Source organism: Pezoporus occidentalis, unplaced genomic scaffold (assembly GCF_034315485.1).
Source record: "Pezoporus occidentalis ecotype Australia unplaced genomic scaffold, CSIRO_AGI_Poc_V1 ctg47, whole genome shotgun sequence".
NCBI lineage: Eukaryota > Metazoa > Chordata > Aves > Psittaciformes > Psittacidae > Pezoporus > Pezoporus occidentalis.
The window spans coordinates 2,747,327-2,771,732 of NW_026915802.1; the positions used below are offsets into that span (position 1 = coordinate 2,747,327).

General features: G+C 36.4%; 1 protein-coding gene across 17 annotated transcripts in view; it reads right to left on the bottom strand.

Moving 5' to 3' along the window:
• CEP128 (centrosomal protein 128) overlaps positions 1 to 24,406 on the bottom strand; it is a 140,781-nt gene that overhangs the window by 67,709 nt on the left and 48,666 nt on the right. The window contains exon 19 of one of the 17 annotated variants that reach the window (XM_062636231.1): positions 22,807 to 22,922. The exons of 15 other annotated variants lie outside the window; for them this stretch is intronic. In XM_062636231.1, coding sequence (XP_062492215.1) covers positions 22,906 to 22,922 — 17 coding nt within the window. In that variant the 3' untranslated portion in view covers positions 22,807 to 22,905. Of the gene's footprint in view, positions 1 to 22,806; positions 22,923 to 22,963; positions 23,186 to 24,406 lie in introns of those variants that run through there. One more of the 17 variants, XM_062636229.1, reaches the window with a different exon arrangement.

The following is a 24,406-nucleotide window of genomic DNA, read 5'->3' on the forward strand; positions in this document are numbered from 1 at the left end:
GTAAAGAACGAGGAAAAGGTGAAAGGGCTAGATGAATTTACAGCAGAGGAACAGAACAACTATGTGTGCCATTCTATTCAAATTGTCTCCTCTCCAGATGCAGTGGATAGTATCTAGAGACCTTACTGTGGCTCTTAAGTCATTAATGATGTATACCAACCCATCTTTACAAGAAGCACCAAATACATCTTTGTATCTGGCAGAGGAACTGTGTGTATGGCAATGCATACCTTTAAGCAGATTTGTCTTCTAGAGCTATGAATGTCTTCTGTAAGTAACTGCTAACAACTCTAAACAACTTTTCTAAACATCACTGTTATAAGTTCAGAGGTGACATTCCAGGTATTATCTGTTCTCTGAAATAGTGTCCAAATATGCAAGCTGAATTCCAGCCAGAATAGAATCAAGGGGCTCCTCTAGAATCTAGCAAGATTGTACATTAAAATCAACACAGCTGGGACAACAGCATATAGCTATTGACTCACAGAAGCACTGAAAAATTGGGAAGCCACAACTGCAGAGCTAGAGAAAACCTTTGTTTTCAAAACATTATTTGCTCAACTCTCCCCTAGAGAGATGTAAAAGCATAAAAAGTCAGATCACCTGCATTTCAGGTTTTGGCAGCCTCATTAATCAATGAGCTTGTCTTTATCCTAAGTAGGCATTTTCCCTTGGCAGGAAGTCTTAAATCTCCTATGTGAGAGAACGTTTTTATACTACGGACTTTAATCTACATCATCTGCTGTAGGATGACACCACCATTGTTTTTCTTCTCCGAAACCCTTACTAAACTAAATGATTTTACTGACCAAGAAAACCACTACTAGCTAAAGCTCTCTTTATGCCTCTATATAATGGTTTCTTACTTTTTAAATATATTTCACAATAAAATAATAATTTAAACAGAAAGAACTTTCTTGTCTGAAAACAAGATGTACAGACACCAAGAGTGGCAAAATGAAAAAAAAAAGCAACCAAAAAAAAACAAACCAGCCTAAAAAACAACCAACCAACCAACCAAAAAATCCCAAACAAAAAACACAGAATAAAAACATGGAAAATTGATGCAGTAAAGCAAAAGTTTACCTGAAAGACATGTTTCTGCCATGAAAATTGAAATGAGGCACACCAGATACTAAAAATGCAGTTGCCAAAAATAATATTTTTTCAACAACTTTTAATGTATGTTTTGGTTGTTTTGAAAACAGTTTGGAGTTTCAGGATGCTGTCATTTTCTAATTACGAATTGAATACCTGCTTATAAAAACTGCACTCATAGCTCTGCAGCAACCAGAAGGTTGCTGTGAAGATTAAAAACAAGTCATACACTCATTAGTTGAATCTAGCCTCAAATCAATATAAACACACACACACACAAAAAAGATACAAATTACGAGCAGTTAATGGGAGTGAGCCACTCCCATCTTGTAACATTCTTTGTCTCTTGTGTAAAATTGTATCTGTCAACAGTCATCACAGCAATCTTAATAAAGATGCCAGTGATTAAACAAGCCAGAAGGCTAAAGTGTCAATATCTCACTTTTTTTTTTCCATTTAACATGCGTAAGTTAAGGATGAAAACCTGGTAAAATATAGCAGAAAAAAAACAGCACTGTTACTGCCTGTGCCCTCTTCTTACATAAGGCACATAGTCATGTAACTGTACTTCAACACTTCAAATCAACACAAAATCCAAACCCCAAACAATAACAACTGTGAAATTCCAGTCTTTGTAGCTTCTGGGCTATCTCTTCTACTCATGGGTAAAAAGACAGATTTTTTCTTTCTGTGCGAAGAGAACTTCCTTCATGGCAAACAAAATTCTTAGTACTACTAAATGCAGTAATTAAAATATTATCTGAATAAAATATTACCTGAATTTTAGAGAAAGCAGTTTCAAAGTTGACCTTGCTTGTTATCAAAGATGCATATCCCAAAGAGAACTCATTAACACACATACACTTGTAGAACATTGCAATGCTTTTTTTTTTTTTTTGGATACCAAAATTATCTATCAAAATACAAATATTCCAACTTTTTCTTTATACTATCCTTAGGTTGGCAAGGCTTGACTATAATCACAAAAGTCTCTTTTCAGTTACAACTATGCAGAGTTTCTTATGAGCAAGCATAAGATTAAAAGCCCTAACAAATAAAGATAATTGAGATCACTAAGATCCACTGAATTTAGAAATCATTTTGATACTCACAAAATTCAAAGAAAACAAAAGTCACAATGAAAATATTGATGTGGATGAGAAACAACTTGCTTCACTGGCTTTCTGCAACCATCTACTATGTTGGTTGCATTTAGCAACTGAAATACGCAAATAAGTCATTGGCTGGAGTAATGGAACAAAAGGTCAAATAGAATACATATTGTGCTGAAAGAGAGCCCTTTGACACTGGTCTATCAGGTTTAATATATAGGAGAGAAAAATAGTAACTTGCAATAATAACCAGCAGTTACTGGTCACTGGGTTATATGTTTTTTTCTTTTTTTTTTTTTAAATAACATTATTTTGGGTAAACACATATTTGTTTTATGGAAGTCTGATCCCACTCAGAATTTCTGGTCCTGCAAAGATTTAAAAAGGATATTTTCATTGTTTCAAAAGAGTGCTAGGTGAATGTGCTGTAAATCTAATCAGTAAATAGTTTTCAGAAACCATACCAACATCACCTCTAAAATAGTCTGACAGGTAGTTGCTTTTTCTCCTACCAGTTTACACAAATATGAATTTAACAGCATGTGAGAAGCAGAATCTCCTCTAGATGAAAAGTATCAGTAAAGAGAAATGACAGCACTTCAAAGAAAGTCCATATGTTATTCTTCGGCTTGGTACTGTCTTGAAGAGCATCTATCACAATGATTTCATGCTTCTTTTGTAATAGGTGCAGCTACTCTTCTTTTAAAAAATATTTAATCACAATTAGTACAGAATTCTATCATCTGTGATAGGGTAAATATGACCTTTCACACACCACATAAAGGTCCAGACCAGGGGATGTGAGTAAACATATGTTAAGTTTTCCCTTTCAATTCAGCAACCTATTGTTGACCTGTGAATCACTCAATTGTAAATACATGCAGATACAATTTCCTTGATGAATTACCGCTATTAAGCATTTTGTTAAGATTACCAATGCTCCTAAGGCCTTAAATGCCAGTGTTTCAGTAATGGCTTGATTCTACTATGAAATGCAACTGTTATAATGCATATAGGTGTTGATTACTCACGGAGCAGTAACACTGACAACTAGTGCCCAGTGTAGGCAAAAGCATTCCTATTATAAATAAACCATGAGAACAGATTTTATTTTAGAAAATTTTACCTACAATACTAGTGAATAAATACTTTACATTTTACAAGAGGCTGAGAAACTTCTACCCTACCAGTCTAATAGTACATTTATACTACAGTGAAGTTCTTCACTCAAAGGAGTCAGATTTAATCAGCTAGTTTTGGTACTGATGACTGTGTAATTATTGTCCCAACAGAAGCTAGTGCACCCCCAGCTGAAGTGGTGCTAGCACTAAGTGTTCCCGTTCCACCAGATGTGGTCTGATGACATCCCAGACTACATCTGCAGATGGCATTTGCTAAAAGGTCTCTTTGCTCCCTACCTCTGGTTGTGCATTACTCTTGCTTATTTTGTCCTGGAAAAAAATGTTGGACCTGGACCTCCATAGGTTCAATTTAGTTCATTACAATGATAACAAAGTACAATGGCAAAAAAACACAGTCATATGTGGCTAATAGTGAGTAAAACATAGTATAGAGGGGACCAACTAGGAACAGACATGAAAGAAGAGAAAGTAAGTAGCACAGATGGGAGTGAGAAACAGAAGTAAGAACCTAGCCTTTTGTCTGCAGTGACAATAAATGGTTCCACTGAATGGGAAACTGTAGTGTGACCCACTAACTCATGATTATTTTGGATTTGTGTGTGTGAGCTATAATCATAACTGTCTGTAGCACAGATCTACCAAGCTAACTGACTAATGGCTTTTTCTCCCCTAGTTTTGATTAGGAAACTCTATTAAATAATCTGGAAAGGAAAAATAAAATAAAAAATAAAATCCAACAAAACCAGCATCATATAAAACAAAATAGAGTAAGAAATGCCCTTAAAGTGAGGTCTTCAGAACAACTGACATTTTAAACAGAAAATACAGTTTAACATTCCAGTTTGTCAAAGCATACAGGAGAAAACTGTAACGATTATACATTGAATGGAGAAACATTTCCTTTGTGATTATAAATAAAACCTTCCAGGACTACACAGAAAGAAATTGAAACTTAATTTGTTTGCATTCACCGAGTGCAAGCTTGAAAAGATAATTCATCATTTCTTGTTTTAGAAAATTATGTTGATATGTTTATGGACATAGCAGCTCCATAAAAATTATGGTATGGCATATATAAATGACAACACAGGAAATTGAATGCCACTTTCTTCAGAGAGTTCTCTGTCTTAATTTCCTAGGCTTTTCTTTTTTTGATGTTTATCAAACCAACCATATTTATGCATATCAGCAAATTTCCCTTTGGCTACATCCGAAATGCAGCTGCATATCTTAATGCAAAAAATACACAGAACTGACCCGAGAACTAACAGCTAAGGAAGGGTTGAAGTTAAGTGTATCAATTTTTTTGAAGCAGCTAGTACAACTCATTTGAATTGAAGTAACTGGGCAAGCCAAAAGAGGCTGTTAGCTGGAAAACAGAAGCTTTTCTAGCCATGGACACTTTTTACTTGAGTAATTCTTTGGAGCTTAGAAGTGCATGTCCTAATTGGGCTGTTTGAAGATCAGAGATAAACAATTTATTTGCAATGTTCACAGCAAAGGACAGCAGATTACATAGCAAGCTGAAAGACAGTCATGAAATTGATTTTCCCTACCAATTTCAGAAAAAGGACTCTTTCAGCATTTTGGTCATTTTAGTAAACGTCAGAAGAGTAAAGCACACAAAAAAAGATATAGCTCTGTGCAATTCTGTCCTTGCAAAATGCTGTAAGAAAGCTTTTCATTTCACTTGGGGGCCCTATGTATTACTAGAACCCAAACTTCTTCTAAGAAAACATTTATTTCAACCAAGCTACAGGGACTGTGAGAATGAAGACCTTGTGCCCACTGTAGGAGAGGATCTGGTTCGAGACCATCTTAAAAATCTGAACGTGCACAAGTCCATGGGTCCTGATGAGATCCATCCGCGGGTCCTGAAGGAGCTGGCAAATGAAGTTGCGAAGCTGCTGACCATCATATTTGAGAAATCATGGCAGTCAGGTGAAGTTCCCGACGACTGGAAAAAGGGAAATATAACCCCCATTTTCAAGAAGGGGAAAATGGATGACCCAGGGAATTACAGACCAGTCAGTCTCACCTCTGTGCCTGGCAAAATCTTGGAGCAGATTCTCCTGGAAGGCATGCTAAGGCACATGAAAATCAACAAGGTGCTTGGTGACAGCCAGCATGGCTTCACTAAGGGGAAATCCTGCCTGACCAATTTGGTGGCCTTCTATGATGGGGCTACAAAACTGATGAACAGGGGTAGGGCAGTTGATGTCATCTACCTGGACTTGTGTAAAGCGTTCGACACTGTCCCACATGGCATCCTTGTCTCTAAATTGGAGAGACATCAATTTGATAGGTGGACCACTTGGTGGATAAGGAACTGGCTGGATGGCCGCACACAAAGAGCTGTGGTCAATGGCTCAATGTCCAGCTGGAGACCAGTAACGAGTGGTGTCCCTCAGGGATCGGTGTTGGGACCGGTCTTCACAGTATCACAGTATCACAGTATCACAGTATGCTAGAGATTGGAAGGGACCTCGAAAGATCATCTAGTCCAATCCCCCTGTCGGCGCAGGAACACCTAGATAAGGTTACACAGGAATGTGTCCAGGCGGGTTTTGAATGTCTCCAGGGAAGGAGACTCCACAACCTCCCTGGGCAGCCTGTTCCAGTGTTCCGTCACCCTCACTGAGAAGAAGTTTCTTCTCAAGTTTAAGTGGAACCTCTTGTGTTCCAGTTTGTACCCATTACCCCTTGTCCTATCATTGTTTGCCACTGAGTAGAGCCTGGCTCCATCCTCGTGACACTCCCCCTTTATATATTTATAGACACTAATAAGGTCACCCCTCAGTCTCCTCTTCTCCAAACTATAGAGACCCAGCTCCCTCAGTCTTTCCTCATAAGGGAGATGCTCCACTCCCTTAATCATCTTCGTTGCCCTGCGCTGGACTCTCTCCAGCAGCTCCCTGTCCTTCTTGAACTGAGGGGCCCAGAACTGGACACAATATTCCAGATGGGGTCTCACCAGGGCAGAGTAGAGGGGAAGGAGGACCTCTCTCGACCTACTAACCACCGCCCTTCTAATACACCCCAGGATGCCATTGGCCTTCGTAGCCACAAGGGCACAGTGCTGGCTCATGGTCATCCTGTCGTCCACTAGGACCCCCAGGTCCCTCTCCCCTACACTGCTCTCTAACAGGTCGTTTCCCAACCTATACTGGAACCTGGGGTTGTTCCTGCCCAGATGCAGGACTCTACACTTTCCCTTGTTATATTTCATCAAGTTATTCCCTGCCCAACTCTCCAGCCTGTCCAGGTCTCGCTGGATGGCAGCACAGCCTTCTGGAGTGTCAGCCACTCCTCCCAGCTTAGTCTTGTTTAACATCTTTGTCGCTGACATGGACAGTGGGATTGAGTGCACCCTCAGCAAGTTTGCTGATGACACCAAGGTGTGTGGTTCGGTTGATACCCTGGAGGGAAGGAATGCCATTCAGAGGGACCCTGATTTGCTTGTGAGGTGGGCTGATGCCAACCTCATGAAGTTTAATCATGACGAGTGCAAGGTCCTACACCTGGGTCGGAGCAATCCCAGGCACAGCTACAGGCTGTGCAGAGAAGAGATTCAGAGCAGCCCTGTGGAGAAGGATCTGGGGGTGCTGGTCAATGAGAAAGTGAACATGAGCTGGCTGCAGTGTTTGCTCGCAGCCCAGAAAGCCAACCATATCCTGGGCTGCATCAAAAGGAGCGTGACCAGCAGGTCGAAGGTGAGCCTGCCCCTCTACTCTGCTCTTGTGAGACCTCACCTGGAGTATTGTGTGCAGTTCTGGTGTCCTCAACATAAAAAGGACATGGAACTGTTGGAACAAGTCCAGAGAAGGGCCATGAGGATGATCAGGGGACTAGGACACCTCCCACATGAAGACAGGCTGAGAAAGTTGTGGCTGTTCAGCCTGGAGAAGACAAGGCTGCGTGGAGACCTCATAGCAGCCTTCCAGTATCTGAAGGGGGCCTATAGGGATGCTGGGGAGGGACTCTTCATTAGGGACTGTAGTGATAGGACAAGGGGTAACAGGTTAAAACTTAAACAGGCACTGGAATAGGTTGCCCAGGGAGGTTGTGAATGCTCCATCCCTGGCAGTGTTCAAGACCAGATTGGACGAGGCCCTGGGTGAGATGGTTTAGTGTGAGGTGTCCCTGCCCATGGCAGGGGGGGCTGGAACTAGATGATCTTAAGGTCCTTTCCAACCCGAACTATTCTATGATTCTATGAAGCATATACACAGAGGTCTGCGTGTCTCATTGCAACACAGAGAACTTCCCCCAGATTTACAGAAGTTCCTTCTTTGTAATGAGACAGATATGAAAAACCACAATATAATGCAACTAGAAGTTATTTAACATGCCATTTCATAGGATCATAGAATCAACCACGTTGGAAAAGACCTTTTAAGACCATCAAGTCCAACCATTTCCCAGGACTCTCAAGTCCACCCCTAAACCATGTCACTAAGGGGCTCATCTATGTGGTTAACACTCCCAGGGACAATGATTCCAGCACTTCCCTGGCAGCCTGTTCTAGTACCTGATCACCCTTTCAGTGAAGAAATTTTCCTTAATATTTAGTCTAAACCTCTCCTGGTGTCTCAACAGCTTGAGGCTGTTACCTCTTCTCCTATCACTTGTTGCCTGGGAGGAGAGATCAGCCACCTCCTCGCTCTATACTCCTTTCAGGCAGTTGTAGAGAGCGATAAGGTCCCCCCTCAGACTTCTTCAGACTAAACATCAACCCCACCTCCCTCAGCTGTTCCTAAGACTCTTCACCAGCTTTGTTGCCCTTCTCTGGACCAACTCCAGCAACTCCATATCTCTCTTGTAGCGAAGGGCCCAAAGAAACTGTAAGCAGGCAATTATGAAGAATCTTACTAATGATTTCCTCAGGTGTAGTTCAGATTTGTACTGTCCCATGGTAACTGATGACATACAAGTGAGATTTACCAACACAGCTGGGTAAACATTTTAACTTCCAGTGACTGGCAACACTTCACTAATATCTAAAACCTTATTTTGAAATTCTAGTATCTAAATGCAATAACTTACTATTCCCTCCATGTAGATATGTGTAAAAATCTACAGTATAAAAATTTTAGTAATTTTTTTCAGATGAAAACACTGAGAAAAAAAATCTCCTATACTTTAAAAGAGTATTAAGAGGAGAATCATAGAATGGTTTGGGTTGGAAGGGACCTTCAAGATAATAAAGTTCTAACACTCTGCCTGTGGGCAGGGTCATAATATTAAACATTTAAGTTTGCTTCTCATGCAGCAGGCATATAATCATAAATTGATTTTTTTTTTTCCAGTGTCACAAACTGAAGAGCAGCACTAGAGCTTTATTTTCATCTTGCACAGCGGAGTATATACCATTTTCAACTGGTACTTCATATCTGATCAATCTAATTCCTAGAGACTGATCACAGCAAAGCCAAATTTACACTGCTATTTTCACTGAGTAAAAGGGTAGGAGGGTATTAGTCTCAGAATTGAGATTACATGGAGAAATGAATATCCAGTATGAGCAGTATAATAAGCCTATTATAAAATTTGCTACATACAGAGATTGTAAATCTTATTACAAGGGTTGACAAGAGCAGCAAATGAGTTATGTTTATTACAGAATTGCTTATCCCATTCCCCTGGTACTACATAATTTCCACAGGTAGAGACATTCCATTAACATTTAGCAAAGAAGTGGCCAAATGACTCTGTCAGTATCCCACACAAATGTCACTGTAAATGGGAGAACACACCATATGTCCTACACACCTAATTCTTGCACCTATTTACAACATAGTTGCATGTCTGTTTAGTCTCGACAAAATGGCAGGAACGAGCTAAAGTTTGCAAAGCTGATAAAATTTTTGATCTTTTTTATGATAAATGCCTCTGGTAACACACTTTATAAAGTATATTGACAAACAGACACCTTGGAAGTGCTTTTAATAGCTGTTGCATCATCTCCTACCTTAGGAATGAATTCTCAATGGTGTCAGGAATAGAGAGCACATAGTAAATATGCTTCGTTGGATATGCCCCTGAAGGGTATAATTGTTATGAAACATAGGTTGAAATGCACATTGATCTGCTCAGGCCTCTTGAGGATTCTCTACAGACACCTAGCCTGTCAGAATGTCTGCTCAGTGTTGAAAATGCATACATTTACGTGAGATTTATATATTCTTTAGCAATCTTAACAAATGCCTAAATTTCTCTTCTCTTGCGTTCTGCTTTTTTTTTTTTATGTTGCATAAGACAAAACATGACAGCAAATTAAAGCTCTTGAGCCTAAAGTAAAGGTTTAAGCCCTCTCTAAAGTAATGTTTTGAACTGTCAAAATATGATTCTAAGCTTGTTTCAGAGAAAAAGAAAATAACGAAAATCAAAAGTTGGTTTTGATTTTCAGAAATTGTTTTATATGGCTCTTACCCAAAAGTTCATACCCTTTTCTGTATATTGCATTTCTACCCTTTATCTAGTGTAATTTCATTTTGCTGCAACATTACATTTTTACTGCCGTATTTATTTAAGAAGGTCATTATTTAAGAAGGTCAAAATTTTTTTTTCCTGTATGACAATCCACAGAATTAACAATGAAAATAAAATACAAGTCATAAAATACCCGCAGTTTCAAAAAAAATCTTTGAAATTAATCACGCTAGGTTCTTAATGCTAGATTTCTCTTATTATATGGAGCTTTATGACAGTATCTTTTTCAGCCCTGTTCTTTATATACATTACACGATAGTGCAACATACAACTAGGTTTCTCCTGTACACATTTGGTCCTTAAAGTTCATTTCTCCCAAAGGACTAAATTTATCAAGATTTTTTTCCCACTGAATAAGAACTTATATCTTGTAAATGTCTGCCCTGCTGCCTTGACATGTATATTCTGGCAAACTGGTGTACTTCAACTAAAGGATAAGTGTATTAGAACTTCTTCTGGAATAAACTCTGGTTCTGCTGGATTTTGGTTATTCTGTTGAGACAGTCAAACAAACTCTTTAAAATAATTTAATTCAAGAAAACAGAGTTGTCTCTTACAGGCCCCAAACTAAGAGCAAGGCTCAGGAAAAAGAATAACGTCAGACATGTCACTTGTAGCCAGAATACACATGCACTATATCAGAAAAGAACATAACATACAGAACAAAGTTTAAGGAACAAGAGACCTGAGTCTGCTTTGTCTTGACCTGGAAATATAAAATTGTGCAATTGCATTGGTGATTCAGATGGAGAAAGAATGTAATTATTGACATTTCTTCCAAATCAGATTCAGTATGGTTTCTGGATCTGTCCAGTACTCAAGTAAATTAGATTATTACAAGCTATCAAATAACCATCAACTTGCAGTATTTAATCCCCAATCAACAAAAAGAGATATTATTTTCAAAAACTACACAAGATTAATAGCAAGATATGAAAAGCTCAAATTAAATCATACTAATTCTCCAGAGTACCATTTAACGAATAAGAAATTCTAATTTTGTGAACTAAAAATATTTCATACTAACTCACATTCCCATGATAATAACAGGTCAGCACATGAATATTGCATAATCATATAGCTGAATGACCAGGAAATAAGAGAAACATTCTAAAGTCAACCTCCTTGAAAGTCACACCATTTCTTAACAAGGTAATGGAAGCTAAAATATGGTGCTGAAGGATGTGTTTCAAAGGCACAACTACAATAACTGTACAAAAAAAATGCTACTGGTCTTCACAGCATCCATTATTACTGAGGGACAGAGAAAGTTCCTGTTATATTTTTTAAAATAATATGAAATTATTTTGTCACTTCTGCAGTTGCTGGTTCTGAAATTAAAACAGTATTTTGGCAATTTTACAGTCTTTGCATGACACTCAAGATCATGCTAAGTTAATTCTGTCCTTTGAACTCTTCCTTATTAAATATGCACTCCACAGATTCTAAATGCTTTCATTAGGGTTTCGATTTGATATAGTATCTTGCCACAAAAGGCATACTGTCTGGTCATTTGACTTTACAAATGGAAATGGTTTTCCATACATACAACATCCAAACAGTCTTTTCAGTAAATGCTGATCCTAGACCTCCACTTTAATCAAGAAAGTAATGTTTTATGGCCAAGTCATCAACTGTAAGTAAAATCAGGAAGACAAACTCTTAGTCCAGACAGCTGAAGTATGTACAACGTACATTGATGCAGTATGTACGTATGCATGCATGAACTACACATATATTTCATGCATTTATTCATGTATTTTCTCATGTTTGTATATTCTTTCTTTCTGTAGTGATATATATCTCAATTTACCAGATATACTAAAACCAAACAAAAAGTCCACAATAAAAACATACTTAAAAGTGTCAGAATTGTGAAACAAGAACAAATTCTACATTTAAATATTTTCTGTTAAGCAGAAACTTACATACTGGCAGTATATAATGTTGCACAAAGGGACTGGTCAAATATTAGAAAATAAAAAATAAGTACTGCAACATGGAAGCTTGCATTTAAAAAAAAACCCTCAGAGTAGAGAGATGGTCTAGAATTAAGAAATTAGACAGAAATAAGAGACCCACCTTTATCCTCAATTTTCTTTTTTTTTTCTTTTTTACATAACCAGGAACAAGCACATTATGACTCAGATATTGTGTCTGTCGAGCAAGAAAACAGTATTTTACAGCAACAGTGTTTAACAACAGTGCTTAATAACCTGCAACTGGGGACCTTTATGAAATAGGCAAAAGCATGCAAATCATGTCCAAGACTTTGTCACAAGAAAACAAGAAAAACTGTGACTCTTTGCCCACAACATAGAAGATTCAAATATAAATGTTCATTATTACAAGTGGGTTTAATAAGTTATAGACTTATTATTTGGAAAAAATCCTCTACAGCTTATTGTTCTAATCACTGATACTGCATGAACTACATAGTTGATTTCCTTGCTTTGCTTGACTCAAAAAGCAAAATCCTTTTTAAACACAAAAAAATCTGTAAAACATTTAAATGTACTAATCACAGCTCCCATTTTGTAAAGCCAATGCCAAGAGGACCTAGTCAAAACAGTAAATAAAAGCTGAATTTTAGAGGCAGCTGCTGAAGATGCTAATCAGGTGTCCATTAAATTGATTAGAACCTAGCAATTTGTCATACTTAAACCACTAGATGGAAAACAATGCAAATAGGCTAATTAACCATTTAGTTAATTTAATATTTATATAGAAAAAAAAACAGTTTGCTTTCCTTTTCTCAAGGATTCACTTGTAATGCCTATCTGTAAGTAAAACTATTTTGTTGTATACAGTCAACATTAAGAGTTAGCTATACCAGTGACAGAAGCTCTTCTCAAAGTGAGAAATTTTTTGGTAGTGAAATAGAACTTAAATTTAATTTCTCCAAATACAAAACAGCACTAGCACTCACTTTAGGGAAAAAAAGGTTTAAAATAGCACATCAGCATGTCAGTATATAAAAGCTGTTAACATATTAATGAACAGCACTGAAATACTTATTCTAATACAGCCTGACAAATCCTAGGCAAAAAATATAATATTAGCTCTAATTTTAAAATATATTAAATATATACTACAGCAATATGCAAGATTTGAAATAGTTTAATTTCAAGAGCCTTATTCTATTAAAATTCTTACTGAATAAGTTTAATTCCTGCTTAAACTTCCAAAATGAATCATCTATATTTTAGACCAAAATTACTTTGCTTATGGCAATAGGTGAGAGGACCACAGACCCTTGGTTCAGTTTCATTTCCTGTAAGACAGCGTATTATTTAATGAAACTGAAATCAGATATTAAAGAGTTTCCTGGGAATGTTATCTCTACTTAATGAAGACTGAGTGGCAGATAACATGTTTCTGTTATGTACTTCTCAGAAAAATATTGAATTCAAGACACAAGATTGAAAGTGCCTGTGTTGGGGTTTTGTGTGGTTGGATTTTCAATAGGTGTAAATCAGTGATACTGATTTGGTATGGAAACACTATATAACCTGAAAGCGTGACAATGCTAAGTCAAGGACTTCTAATATAAAAGTACAGATGCTTACAAAATTCTCTTTATTATGTAGTGCTAAAGCACTGTTAAGGTACAACTGTGATTTTAAACACTTCTATGCCATCATATCAACAGCTGTAAAAAAAAAAAAACAAAAACAAGTAGTTCTTAGAACACCAACTCTTTAGCTTGGTTTACAGAAAAAAAAAACATAATTCACAACAGGAAGAAAAGATTAAATAATAGATTCTAACTAATATATAGTAAATCCCAATCCCTCAGGTTACTCTTGTTAATTTTGATTTAGTTTCCAGTATGTGTAGGTAAACCATGAGGCAAAACTAATAAATTTAAGTCTCTTACTGTTAGTGTGTACTATATACTCAGCAATTTAATGCTTAAAGAACACACCATGCTTTCTAAACTATGTCTGTACATAAGTTTCAGATAAGCATTTAAAGTATATGATTCAGAAAGAAAGAAAAAAATAAATCTAAGAAATCTTAAAAACCTCTTAGCTCTAGCTTGATCCCATCTCTTACCTTCATTTTTTCCACAATGGCAGCCATATTTTTTTGAGTGCATAAAAAGATAATGGAAAATGAAAACAGTTGCATAAAATACTAGATAATTAGAGAAATTCATGCCCAGACTGATATTTCCAGTTTTCAAATGCAAAAAAATAACCAAACAAAAAAAAACAAAAAACAAACTAACCTTCATATTAAGATTTCCAAATGATTTGGGCTTATTTCCATTCCTCTAAGACTCTGAATGCAGGTTCATTTTGGCAAAGTTTAAAAAACTTAGAAGTCCTCCCTCCTCCTTCCCCCATCACATTAAAAAAACCAAACATGATTTAAAGGGCAAGAACACTATTAAAAAGATATTATTTGAATAGTAATTATATTTCAGCTTTATGTATTTTTAAGCTCACCACCAAAACCAAGTATTATAGAAAATTTCTCTGAAACCTCTCAGATTTCTTCCCTTATGATGGGAAAGAAAAAAAAAAACTATGTTCTCTAATTGATGTTCCCATTCAATGTTCAATAACAGAGGACCTTAAAATACCTTCTGATGTTTCTTGCTGCCACAGAAAGGACTCTGTTGTCATAGAAGGATAATATAAGGTAATATGTGAAAGAAAGAAACAAATTGGAAAGAAACAAAACAAAGCTGACAAGTCAGAACAAGCCTTAAATTTATATTCATATGTACTTCACTGTTAAACATAACAGTTCATAGTAGAAATATTTTACAATATTTCAATTTTCACTAGTTCCCAAGTTCCTGCTTACACAGAGATTGCTCAGTGTCAGTACGGAATTATAGAATAGTTTGGGTTGGAAGGGACCTTCAAAGATCATCTAGTCTGCCCCCCCCTGCAATGAGCAGGGACATCTTCAACTCGATCAGATTACCCAGAACCATATCCACCTTTAAATGTCTCCGGGGATGCCCCATCCACTACCTTTGTGGGCAACCTGCTCCAGTATTTTACCACCACCTTTGTAAAGAATGTTTTCCTGACATCCAAACTGACTTTCCCCTCTTTCAGTTTAAAACTATAAACCCCTTTACTATCGCAACAGACTCTGCTAAAAAGTCTTTCCCCATCTTTTTTACAGGCACGTTTTAAGAACTGAAAGCCCAAAATAAGGTCCCCCTGCAGTCTTCTCTTCTCCAGGCTGAACAACCACAGCTCTCTCAGCTTTTCCTCATAGATGGGGTGTTCCAGCCCACTGATCATTTTTGTGGCCCTATTCTGGACCCTCGCCAACAGGTCCAAATCTTTCCTGTACTGAGGACTCCAGAGCTGGACGAGACCTCCAGGTAGGGTCTCACCAGAGCGAAGTGGAGAGGCAGAACCACCTCCCTCGACCTGCTGGCTACGTTCCTTTGGATGCAGCCCAACATACAGTTGGCCTTCTGGGCGGCAAGCACACATTGCCGGCTCATATCCAATCTTTCATCCACCAGTACCCTCTCCTCTGGGGCACACTCAGTTGAAAGCTAGAAAGCTACTAAGTTACCATGGTGACAGATATGATAGAAACACCTAAAATACTACCTGTCATTCAGTAGTGATCCTGATACTAACATTCACTGTGGATTTTTCACTGGTTCCCAAGTTCCTGCTTGCTCAGACATTGCTCAGTGTCAGTATATTTGCACTCAACATACTGCATTGCCTCCACATTTTGAACTTTTACACTTTCTGCTCAAACAATAATTGGACTTCTGGTTTTTAAAAAAAAAAAAAGTAATTTGGAAGATATGATTTTGTAAAAGCAAAGTTTTATCTACATTTCAAATCTACTTTAGTGTAACAGGCTCATTGAATCCATATTTTCCACAGTTAAACAACAAAGAATCCTGATATTTTTTCCTAACAGAAAAAAAATAAAAAAAAAAAGAATTGATATCTTGCTTTAGAGATCACATACCAAAATCTTCGTAACTAGTAGCTAACTGTATGATTAACAGAAATGACACCACCACTCGATTTTGGAGCTTCAAATCTAAGACAATGCATAAAAATATTTCTTCTTCCAACTCTTGAATACAATGAATGTAATTAAACAGAATGAACGATAAACTTAATGCACAAAGTATAACACCACAGACTTGCCCAGCACAATTCTGTGCTTGTGACAAAAGCATAGAAGGTCAGGGCTAGAATCATTATCTTCTTAAACCTTACTTAGTGGTATAATCTATGCACCAATATCAGAGAAATTTGAAAAATGTAATAATTTCATAGAATCATAGAATGGTTTGGGCTGGAGCGGACCTTAAAGGTCATCTAGTTCCAACACCCTGCCATGGGCAGGGACACCTTCCACTAGAACAGATTACTCAAGGCCTGATCCCGTATGGCCTTGAACACTGCCAGGGATGGGGCAGCTACAACTTCCCTGAGCAACCTGTTCAGCATCTCACCACCCTCATAGACAGTATTCTTTCTCCCCAATATCTAATCTAAATCTACCCTCTTTCAATTTAAGTGTGATTATAGAGTGTAGACACTGAGAAGTTGTACAGAACACAGCTTGCATCACCTGGGACTTTAAGGTAAAACAGTGTTTTGCAAAATATTATATCTTTGATACAAATTAAATCAGTGTATTGTTGGTGGATCAGAGCAAACCACCTGCTTTTCTTGCACCACAAAAGCCTTATCAAGAATGCTCTATAAAAAAAAAAATAAAAATGGATGTGGCCTTGACAAATACTTCAGGTCTTATTTTGTTAAACATTTCTTTGACTACCCATGTCTTCTCTGAAGTAGCAGTACATTTTATTGAAACAAAAGAACTGTGCAAACTCCATGACTCACTGTTATACCACATCATGTCTAGCCCCTATACATTTCAATATATTACAGAAAGATTTTCTTGAAAGACCTATTTTTCCTCTCTGTATGAAACAGAAATATCAGAAATGTAACAGAGACAGTATACTTTTGTACAGGAGGTAAATATTAAAGCATTTAATGTGTATTGCCACATAGACTTAATACCTTCAAATAAAAAATTATGAAAAAAATTAAATACCTGAAATATTTTAAAGGCATTTGATCACTAACAAAGATTGCTACAACTTATTGTTTCTTTTTCGTTTAATTAGCTATTCTAACAGAAGTATATACAGGATTAGCTTCAGAACAAAATCCAAGATTATAAATACTCTGGCACACTGAAAAATATGGCCAAAGATAATGAAATCTCACAGAGATAGAAAGATCAAGAAAGGAACACACGCATGTAAATAAGGCTAGGACCTGAGCATAACAGTCCATGCTGTTAACCTAGTTATTTATTTTTAAAATTAACATGATCTATTCCAAAATAACAGATCTCAAGCAGCTTAATCTATGCTTCTGTGCTAAGGGTAGCAAAACAAATCTCTAAAAACACGTAATTCAAAATTAAAAATTCAGATATACACCAAAGAAAAAATAAATTACTATCATTTATGCATGTTAAAAAGATTTAAAGGACTTGGGTATGAATGCAAATTTTTTTCCTGGTCAAAAATAAAACTCAAATTGTATCAAGCATCCTGACTGTGTTTTCAAAAATTGCTGATGTTCTACTCTTGATGAAGAGACAGAGCTGATACTTTCTTTTGACAAAACCAATCAGCAACTAAAGTAAGTCTAAGTGTGTAAGACCAATGGTGCTCCCAGGATGAAATATAGACTTTCACTGGTTTGCATGATAAGCTTTTCAGACTACACAATCTGGCTAGAACATATAAAATTCGGTAAATAAATTTGGGGCAGGTCTTGGGTACAATTCAGGAAGACAGTTTTTCTATCTTCAAACATTTCTTTGTAGTAATAGTAATACCTTTGTTATCTGAAACAATTTTGAAACAATTTGTAAGAACTCCTTGGCATGCTCAGTGATTCCAGAAAGCAAATGGAACATAGATAAAATGGGATTTATACCTTTATTTCCTCAAACCTTTGTCCACTTTGTTAAAACACTGAATACTTCATGAATGTTATTAAAATAATTTTTTTTATGAAATTAAAATCACTTCAAGAGGAGATATCTAAGAAGTATTTATTTTTATCTAACTTGTTACTGAAGTATCCAATTGGGTGGCATGCTTGATAACCTGTTAAGTAGTGAACTGTAGCCAAAGTACAAATCGGCTAACCGGAAATCAGAATCCACATCCTCTTCAGTTCTTACTTATTTCTAAATATTGCTAGACTTCTGAATTTCTCCACTGTTCAGGATGGTATGCTTATCAAGATGGAAAGAGAACTGCAGTCAGTCTTGATGCATCACCAGAGAGCTATGGAACTCCTGCTCCTCTGTAAGCAATCCTGAAACTCTATGATGTTTCTGTATTTTCTTTCACTACTCTCATTCATGAATCTTTATGTTAGCTTACTTGTATTTGCCAGGATTATATCATATAGACTGTGATAATATTAACACTTCTACTAAGGAGCCTACAACATCTTCGATATTTGAAAACACTTCGGGGTGAAGAAGGGAAAAACCAAAAGCCTATGTAGTTAAGTTTTGGTAGGCCTATTTAAGCTTATAAAACTTCCTGAAACATGTTCATCAATAAAAGAGTTTAAATAGTCTTCCTATATGCTTTTGGCATGCTTACCATAAATCTCTATTTTTATTTTTCCCCCCTCCTCCTCAAAAAAAAAAAAAAAAAGCCAAAAAAAAACCACTTTAATATCAGATCCATTGAAAGGAAATCAACAAATAAATTTTTTGAGAATACAATTTCTCAGTTTTATTTTTATAATTTATGCAAAGTTAAATTAATAGAGCATTTTTAGACTACATTTAAGTACTCAGACAAGTGGTTTGTAGTAGTGGCCACAGCCAAGCACATCCACAGATATTTACAGAATCAGACTTTCTAATAAAACGCCCCATCCAAAATCTACATCATTCTAAATACAGCAGAAAATATTTCTGTCCATTTACACCATAAGCAATACTGTCAAGTATGCTTTGGTGTTTATAAAAAAAGCATGGGGTCATTTTATGAATTACAGTAAATCCATTCTGCCTTTGTTTCCTTCACTCATGCACCTACGTTTCGCTTATAATTATTGTCAGTATTCTGTAAGTATTTCTTCCAGGTTTTATGTTTAAGTAACAAAAGCCAACCACCATTCTGCCTCCATTATTTACATTTTCTATCATTTTGTCACACTGCTTTCTCCTTTTGCCTTGAAACTTTTTATGCTATTAGCTGTGTTTTCTTTTTTCCTTTAGGAAAGTAGCTTTTCAAATCTTCATGTCAAAGTCATGTATACATTAAATTATTTGCATGCTTACATTCTACTAGTTTCATCATAATTGAACCTAGGCTTTTCATTCAGTATGCAAGAGTATTACAGTCCAAGAAATGTAAATAGCCAAATTTTGTCTTGCAACATTTTTTTTGTTTGTTTAATAAAAACTGTTTTAAACATTTAAATGTATCACTTCATGAATAATAGTAGTCAGGACTCACACTAACAGACATGCATTCTATTATTTCTCTACCTCCTACCAGGTTACCTGATTTTGTGCAATGCAGGCCACAGTTTTCAAAAGAACAATCTATGTGTGACATAACTGTGAAACAAACCAATTAAATTCACACACAGATTGTAAATTCATTATTCTTGCATACACTGTCACACGCACTGTCATTTAATTCAGTTGCACAAGAAAACACTATTGAATACCAAGGTAACCTGCCTATTTCTTAATATGCTAATAAAAAGATCTTAAAACATTGTTTGATGTTTGTCACCATTATTATGAATTTCTGAACCTGGCTTTTTGATGTTTGTCAACATTATTATGAATTTCCGAACCTGGCTTCAAATTCAAAATTGGTATAGAGTTGTAAAACTAAATAAAACATGAAATTTCCCTCCTTGGCAGCAAGTAAATGAAATTAAATGATCCCAGGGCTATTCCACTTCGTCTATGCGCCAACAAAGCCATAAAATTATCTAAGGTTCCAAGTCTTATTTTCATAAATGATGATAAGAAAATTCACATAACTGAGCTTCATGCAAAGCTTGCTCAGGAAGAAAAATGAGTCTACAGACTAACATCTAGGAAACAATACTAACTATGCCTTTCAATAACTACCCCTTTGTCAGAATAGCACCTTCCTAACTCTTAATTTATAGATCACATATTTAATCATCATGTTTACATTAGTAATTTCCTGCATGACCCACACTGAATGCTATACAGACAACATCCACACTGTTATTTTATATATAGTGTGTATATATATATATATATACACTTTATATATAGCATATACTGTATACCATGTGCAGTTGTTAACTATCAGATATCTTACTAAATGAATGAAATACCAGGAAGTTGCGTTAGGTTACCTGTTGTAAATTTCAGTTGTATTGTTTCCCTGTCTCCATTCAGCAGATGTTTGTTCTAAAGTCTTGAATACTATTAGTAGATACCTACTGCTGGAAGGCGTATGACACCGCAGCAGCTAAACACACTGATTCTGGCCCAAATCATACCAACTCCATTTGTATCTACAGAACCTGTTGACTGTTAGATCTAATCAAATTAGAATGTGATGAACTGAATCATAAATTTTCACATATGAATATATTCTTAATTGTGAATATAATTAATTGCTATTGTGAATTCAAGTACATTCTTCCCTCCTCTAGCACTACGTTCATGGTAGTGTCCAAAAAAAACCCCAAAACACCAACCACCCCAAAAAACACCCCACCATCTTACATGACCAGGTTTCAAATTATATCATTAAAAAAGGTGAGGTGTAAAGAACCAATAGGATGCTTGGTAGCTACCTAAAAACAGTCCTGAATCCCTATTTCTATATAAAACAGTAAACTCCACTACCATTAATTGTTTAAATCAAACATAAATCTTTTATGAATACTTTGAAGACAGCAAGGAGGATGTTTTAGTAAATCCACCAACAGCAGTCAGTTACCTATCTTCATCTTCTGTTATCTAATACCTATGTGGCTCTGGATTCCCAGCATGTGCATGTATCCTGAACCCAGATCTCAAACCTAACACCAGCCTGCAATGTCAGCTTGCAAATTACTGTTTCTAAGTCCTATTTCTCATCCTATATTTGGTGGAATTTTAAAGCATTTTTACTAGCTTGTGTTACAGAGAAAACTAATAGCTATGCAACTGTTAATTTCTTTTTCTCACCTACTTTTAACCTGCATCCACCTCTACAAGTAGACAGAAGAGAATATAATTTACTTAGAATTACAGAAATCATAATATCTCAAGTAACAAGTGTAACTGAGCATATTTGTAAGGAACAAAGGAATGTCCCTTATAGATAGAAGCTATGAGATTACATACTACTTTTTGTGCTCAGTGCATAATATTATTTTTTACCCCTCTTTTTAGTTTAACAGTTTCCATGATAACTTTGCCTATACCTTGAAATATAAATGCAGGCTACAAAGTTTTCACAAAGCATGAAACAAATCAGGTACAGCAGAATTAACAACTAAATAATGTTTGCTTTATTTCCTATGCACTTATATTTAAAAAGGCAAATAAGGCCTCAGGGAGATCATCTTAGCAGAAAATTATTCAAATCTAAAAAGAATAACACACTATTTAATATTATATCAGGGTCTTGGCGTTATCATTTTAAACAAGTGAAGGATAACAATAGAAACATTCATGCCTGAAAGATCAAAGCATGTTCTCTTTCAAAGTTCTTTGTAAGTGAAGGAAGAAAGTCTTGACAGGATCTTACTATTCTTGTAAAGCAAATAACCTGCCCTGTTCTATAAAATATTTACAAGAATGTTTTTATTTGTTATTGCTACTGTTGTCGCGGTTTAACCCCAGCTGGCAAATAAGTACCACACAGTTACTTGCTCATGTCACACATATACCCCCAATCCACACACACCCCCCCCCCGCCACAGTGTGAGAGGAGAATCAGAAAAAAGGCAAAATCTGTGGGTTAAGAACAGTTTCGTAATTGAAATAAAATATTATAATAACAATATTATAATAACGAGTGTGTCAGGGAGATAATAAAAAGACAGGAATAAAACCCAAGAAAGACAAGTGATACACAATACAATTGCGCACCACCAATGCCCAGCCCATCCCCAGCAGCCATCAGTGGTTTCTGGACAACTCCCCCAGTTTCTACATAGAACACGACATGCTGTGGTACAGAATACCCCTTTGGCTGGTTCAGGTCAGGTGTCCTGTGCCTATGCTCACTCTCAGCTTCTTGTGCCCCTCTTCACTAGCAAAGCATGGGAAACAAACGATTAGGGTAAGCACTATCTAGCAACACCCAAACCACATGGTTTTATCGATATTATTCTCAGACTAAATCAGAAAAAAAAAAAAAAACAAAAATCCAAAAACATAGCACTGTACTAGCTACAAGGAAGAAAATTAATCCTACGGCAGCTGAAACCAGGACAGTTGTTTTGCTATTATTTGTTACTATATTGCACAAAATAAGTAATTAAGTCAGCTAATAGAAGCTGTAATTAAACTTATGTAAAATTTTACTTTCATCTGGTCTGAGTCTACATACAAAATGACTACTAATAAAATGATTAAAGAGAGTAAAGAATATTTATTCTGTCTGCCAAAAAAAAAAAAAAATAAAAAAAATACTCCATCGCTATCAGTATTGAGTCCTGAATAAAGGCCAGAACAAAGTTTTTGAAGGAACGCAGGAAAAGAAAACCTGAGAGTTGACAGCTTCCTTCAGAAACTGAGGGAACAGAATACAGTGAAAGACTGGACCATGACACAGTGAGGTATGCACATAGTAGTCTAACATATTACACAAAAAGATGCAAACCAGGTAACAAGTCAGCCATATTTATACACTGTATCAACTCATAAGGCATGTTAATAGTAAGGTTCACCCACACGCAAAGTTTTTGTAGAAGTACTTTATTCTGCTCATAAGTCAGGTTAGCATCAGCCATTTATAGACATCAAAATAGCATCTCCTCACCATGTAGCCTTCCATTTTTTCAGGCTTCATCAGATCCTTGAAAAAGTTTTATCCAAAAGATGTGGAACTAGAGCATTTATTTCTGATTTAGAAATCAGAATATTTTGAATAGAATTTATTCTGGAAATTCTGATTCATGGACCTTGTGTCAATTAGCCTATTTTCTCATTGATCATTTTCATGCATTAGCTTTATCTCTTTTTCTTTTGATCACATTCTTGTAGCTCTACCTGTAAGATTCCCAGCTATCCACATTCTCTTCATGCATTCAGAAACTTGCTCTTCTGCTGTGACAGTACCTTAGAGGGAGAGTTCAAGGAAGCATACACATGCATGCATGCATTGGACAAGCAATATTCTCAAAACAGTCACTGCAGGTCTTGAGATAATATGAAGCCTTAACGCCAAGAATTAGCCTCATATGACATTTCCTCCCCTCTCTCTTTTTACATAAAAAAATCTGGTTTCAGTTCCTTTGGTTAAAGAATTGTCATCACTGCCTATATTATATTTTTTATTCTACTGTTACACTTCTAGACAATTGTATCTAGAGACAGAAAATTATCACCGATTACTAATATTATGGGAGTATCACAGAATCATAGAATGGTTTAGGTTGAAAAGGGACCTCTGAAGGTCATCTAGTCCAACCCTCCTGCAATGCGCAGGGGCATCTTCAACTAGATAAAGTTGTTCAGAGCCCCATCCAATCTGACCTTTGATGTTCCCAGGGATTGGGCATCTACCACCTCTCTGGGCAACCTGTTCCAGCATATCACCACTCTCACTGTAAAAACAGCCTTCCTTATACCCAGTCTGTATCAACCCCTTTTTAGTTTAAATCCATGACCCTTTATCCTATCAGTATAGGCCCTACTAAAAGGCTGTCCCCATTTTTCTTATAAGCCCCCTTTAAGTATTAAAAGGCTGCAATAACATCTCTCCTGAGCCTTCTCTTCTGCAGGCTGAACAAGCCCAACTCTCTCATCCTGTCCTCATAGGATATAAAATATTAAACTACAAGTTCCTGATCAGACACTAATAAATGGCTTTTGGCTGGGGACAGTGAGGTCCATCTCTCTCAAAACATTTAAATTGATCAGTACAATCCAATTAGTATTTCCCCTTCATGATAAGCATGGAGAGCTAGAAAACTATGGTTTTTGTGGTATTCCATACAATGTCATTCATTTTATTTAGAATCAGAGCCTGTCTTACTTCATTTTGCAATATAGAAGGGATGAGAAAAAAAGTCACCACAGTTCTTTATACATACAATTTAAGCAAAAGGGAGTAACTGCGCAGAATTTGACAGTGCTTTTGGCTCTTTCTTTTCAGCAGATAAAAGCAGCATTAGCAATGCTGCCTGAGACTCCTGAGTAACTCCTCTTTGCCTGGGTTATGGAATGCCACAGATGGCACAGTTGAAAAATAACTTCTATATCTACTGCCCATGTTGCAAACTCATGTGTTATTCAGCAATTGGACTGGGTTCAAACATAGTTTATTGCATTTGCACT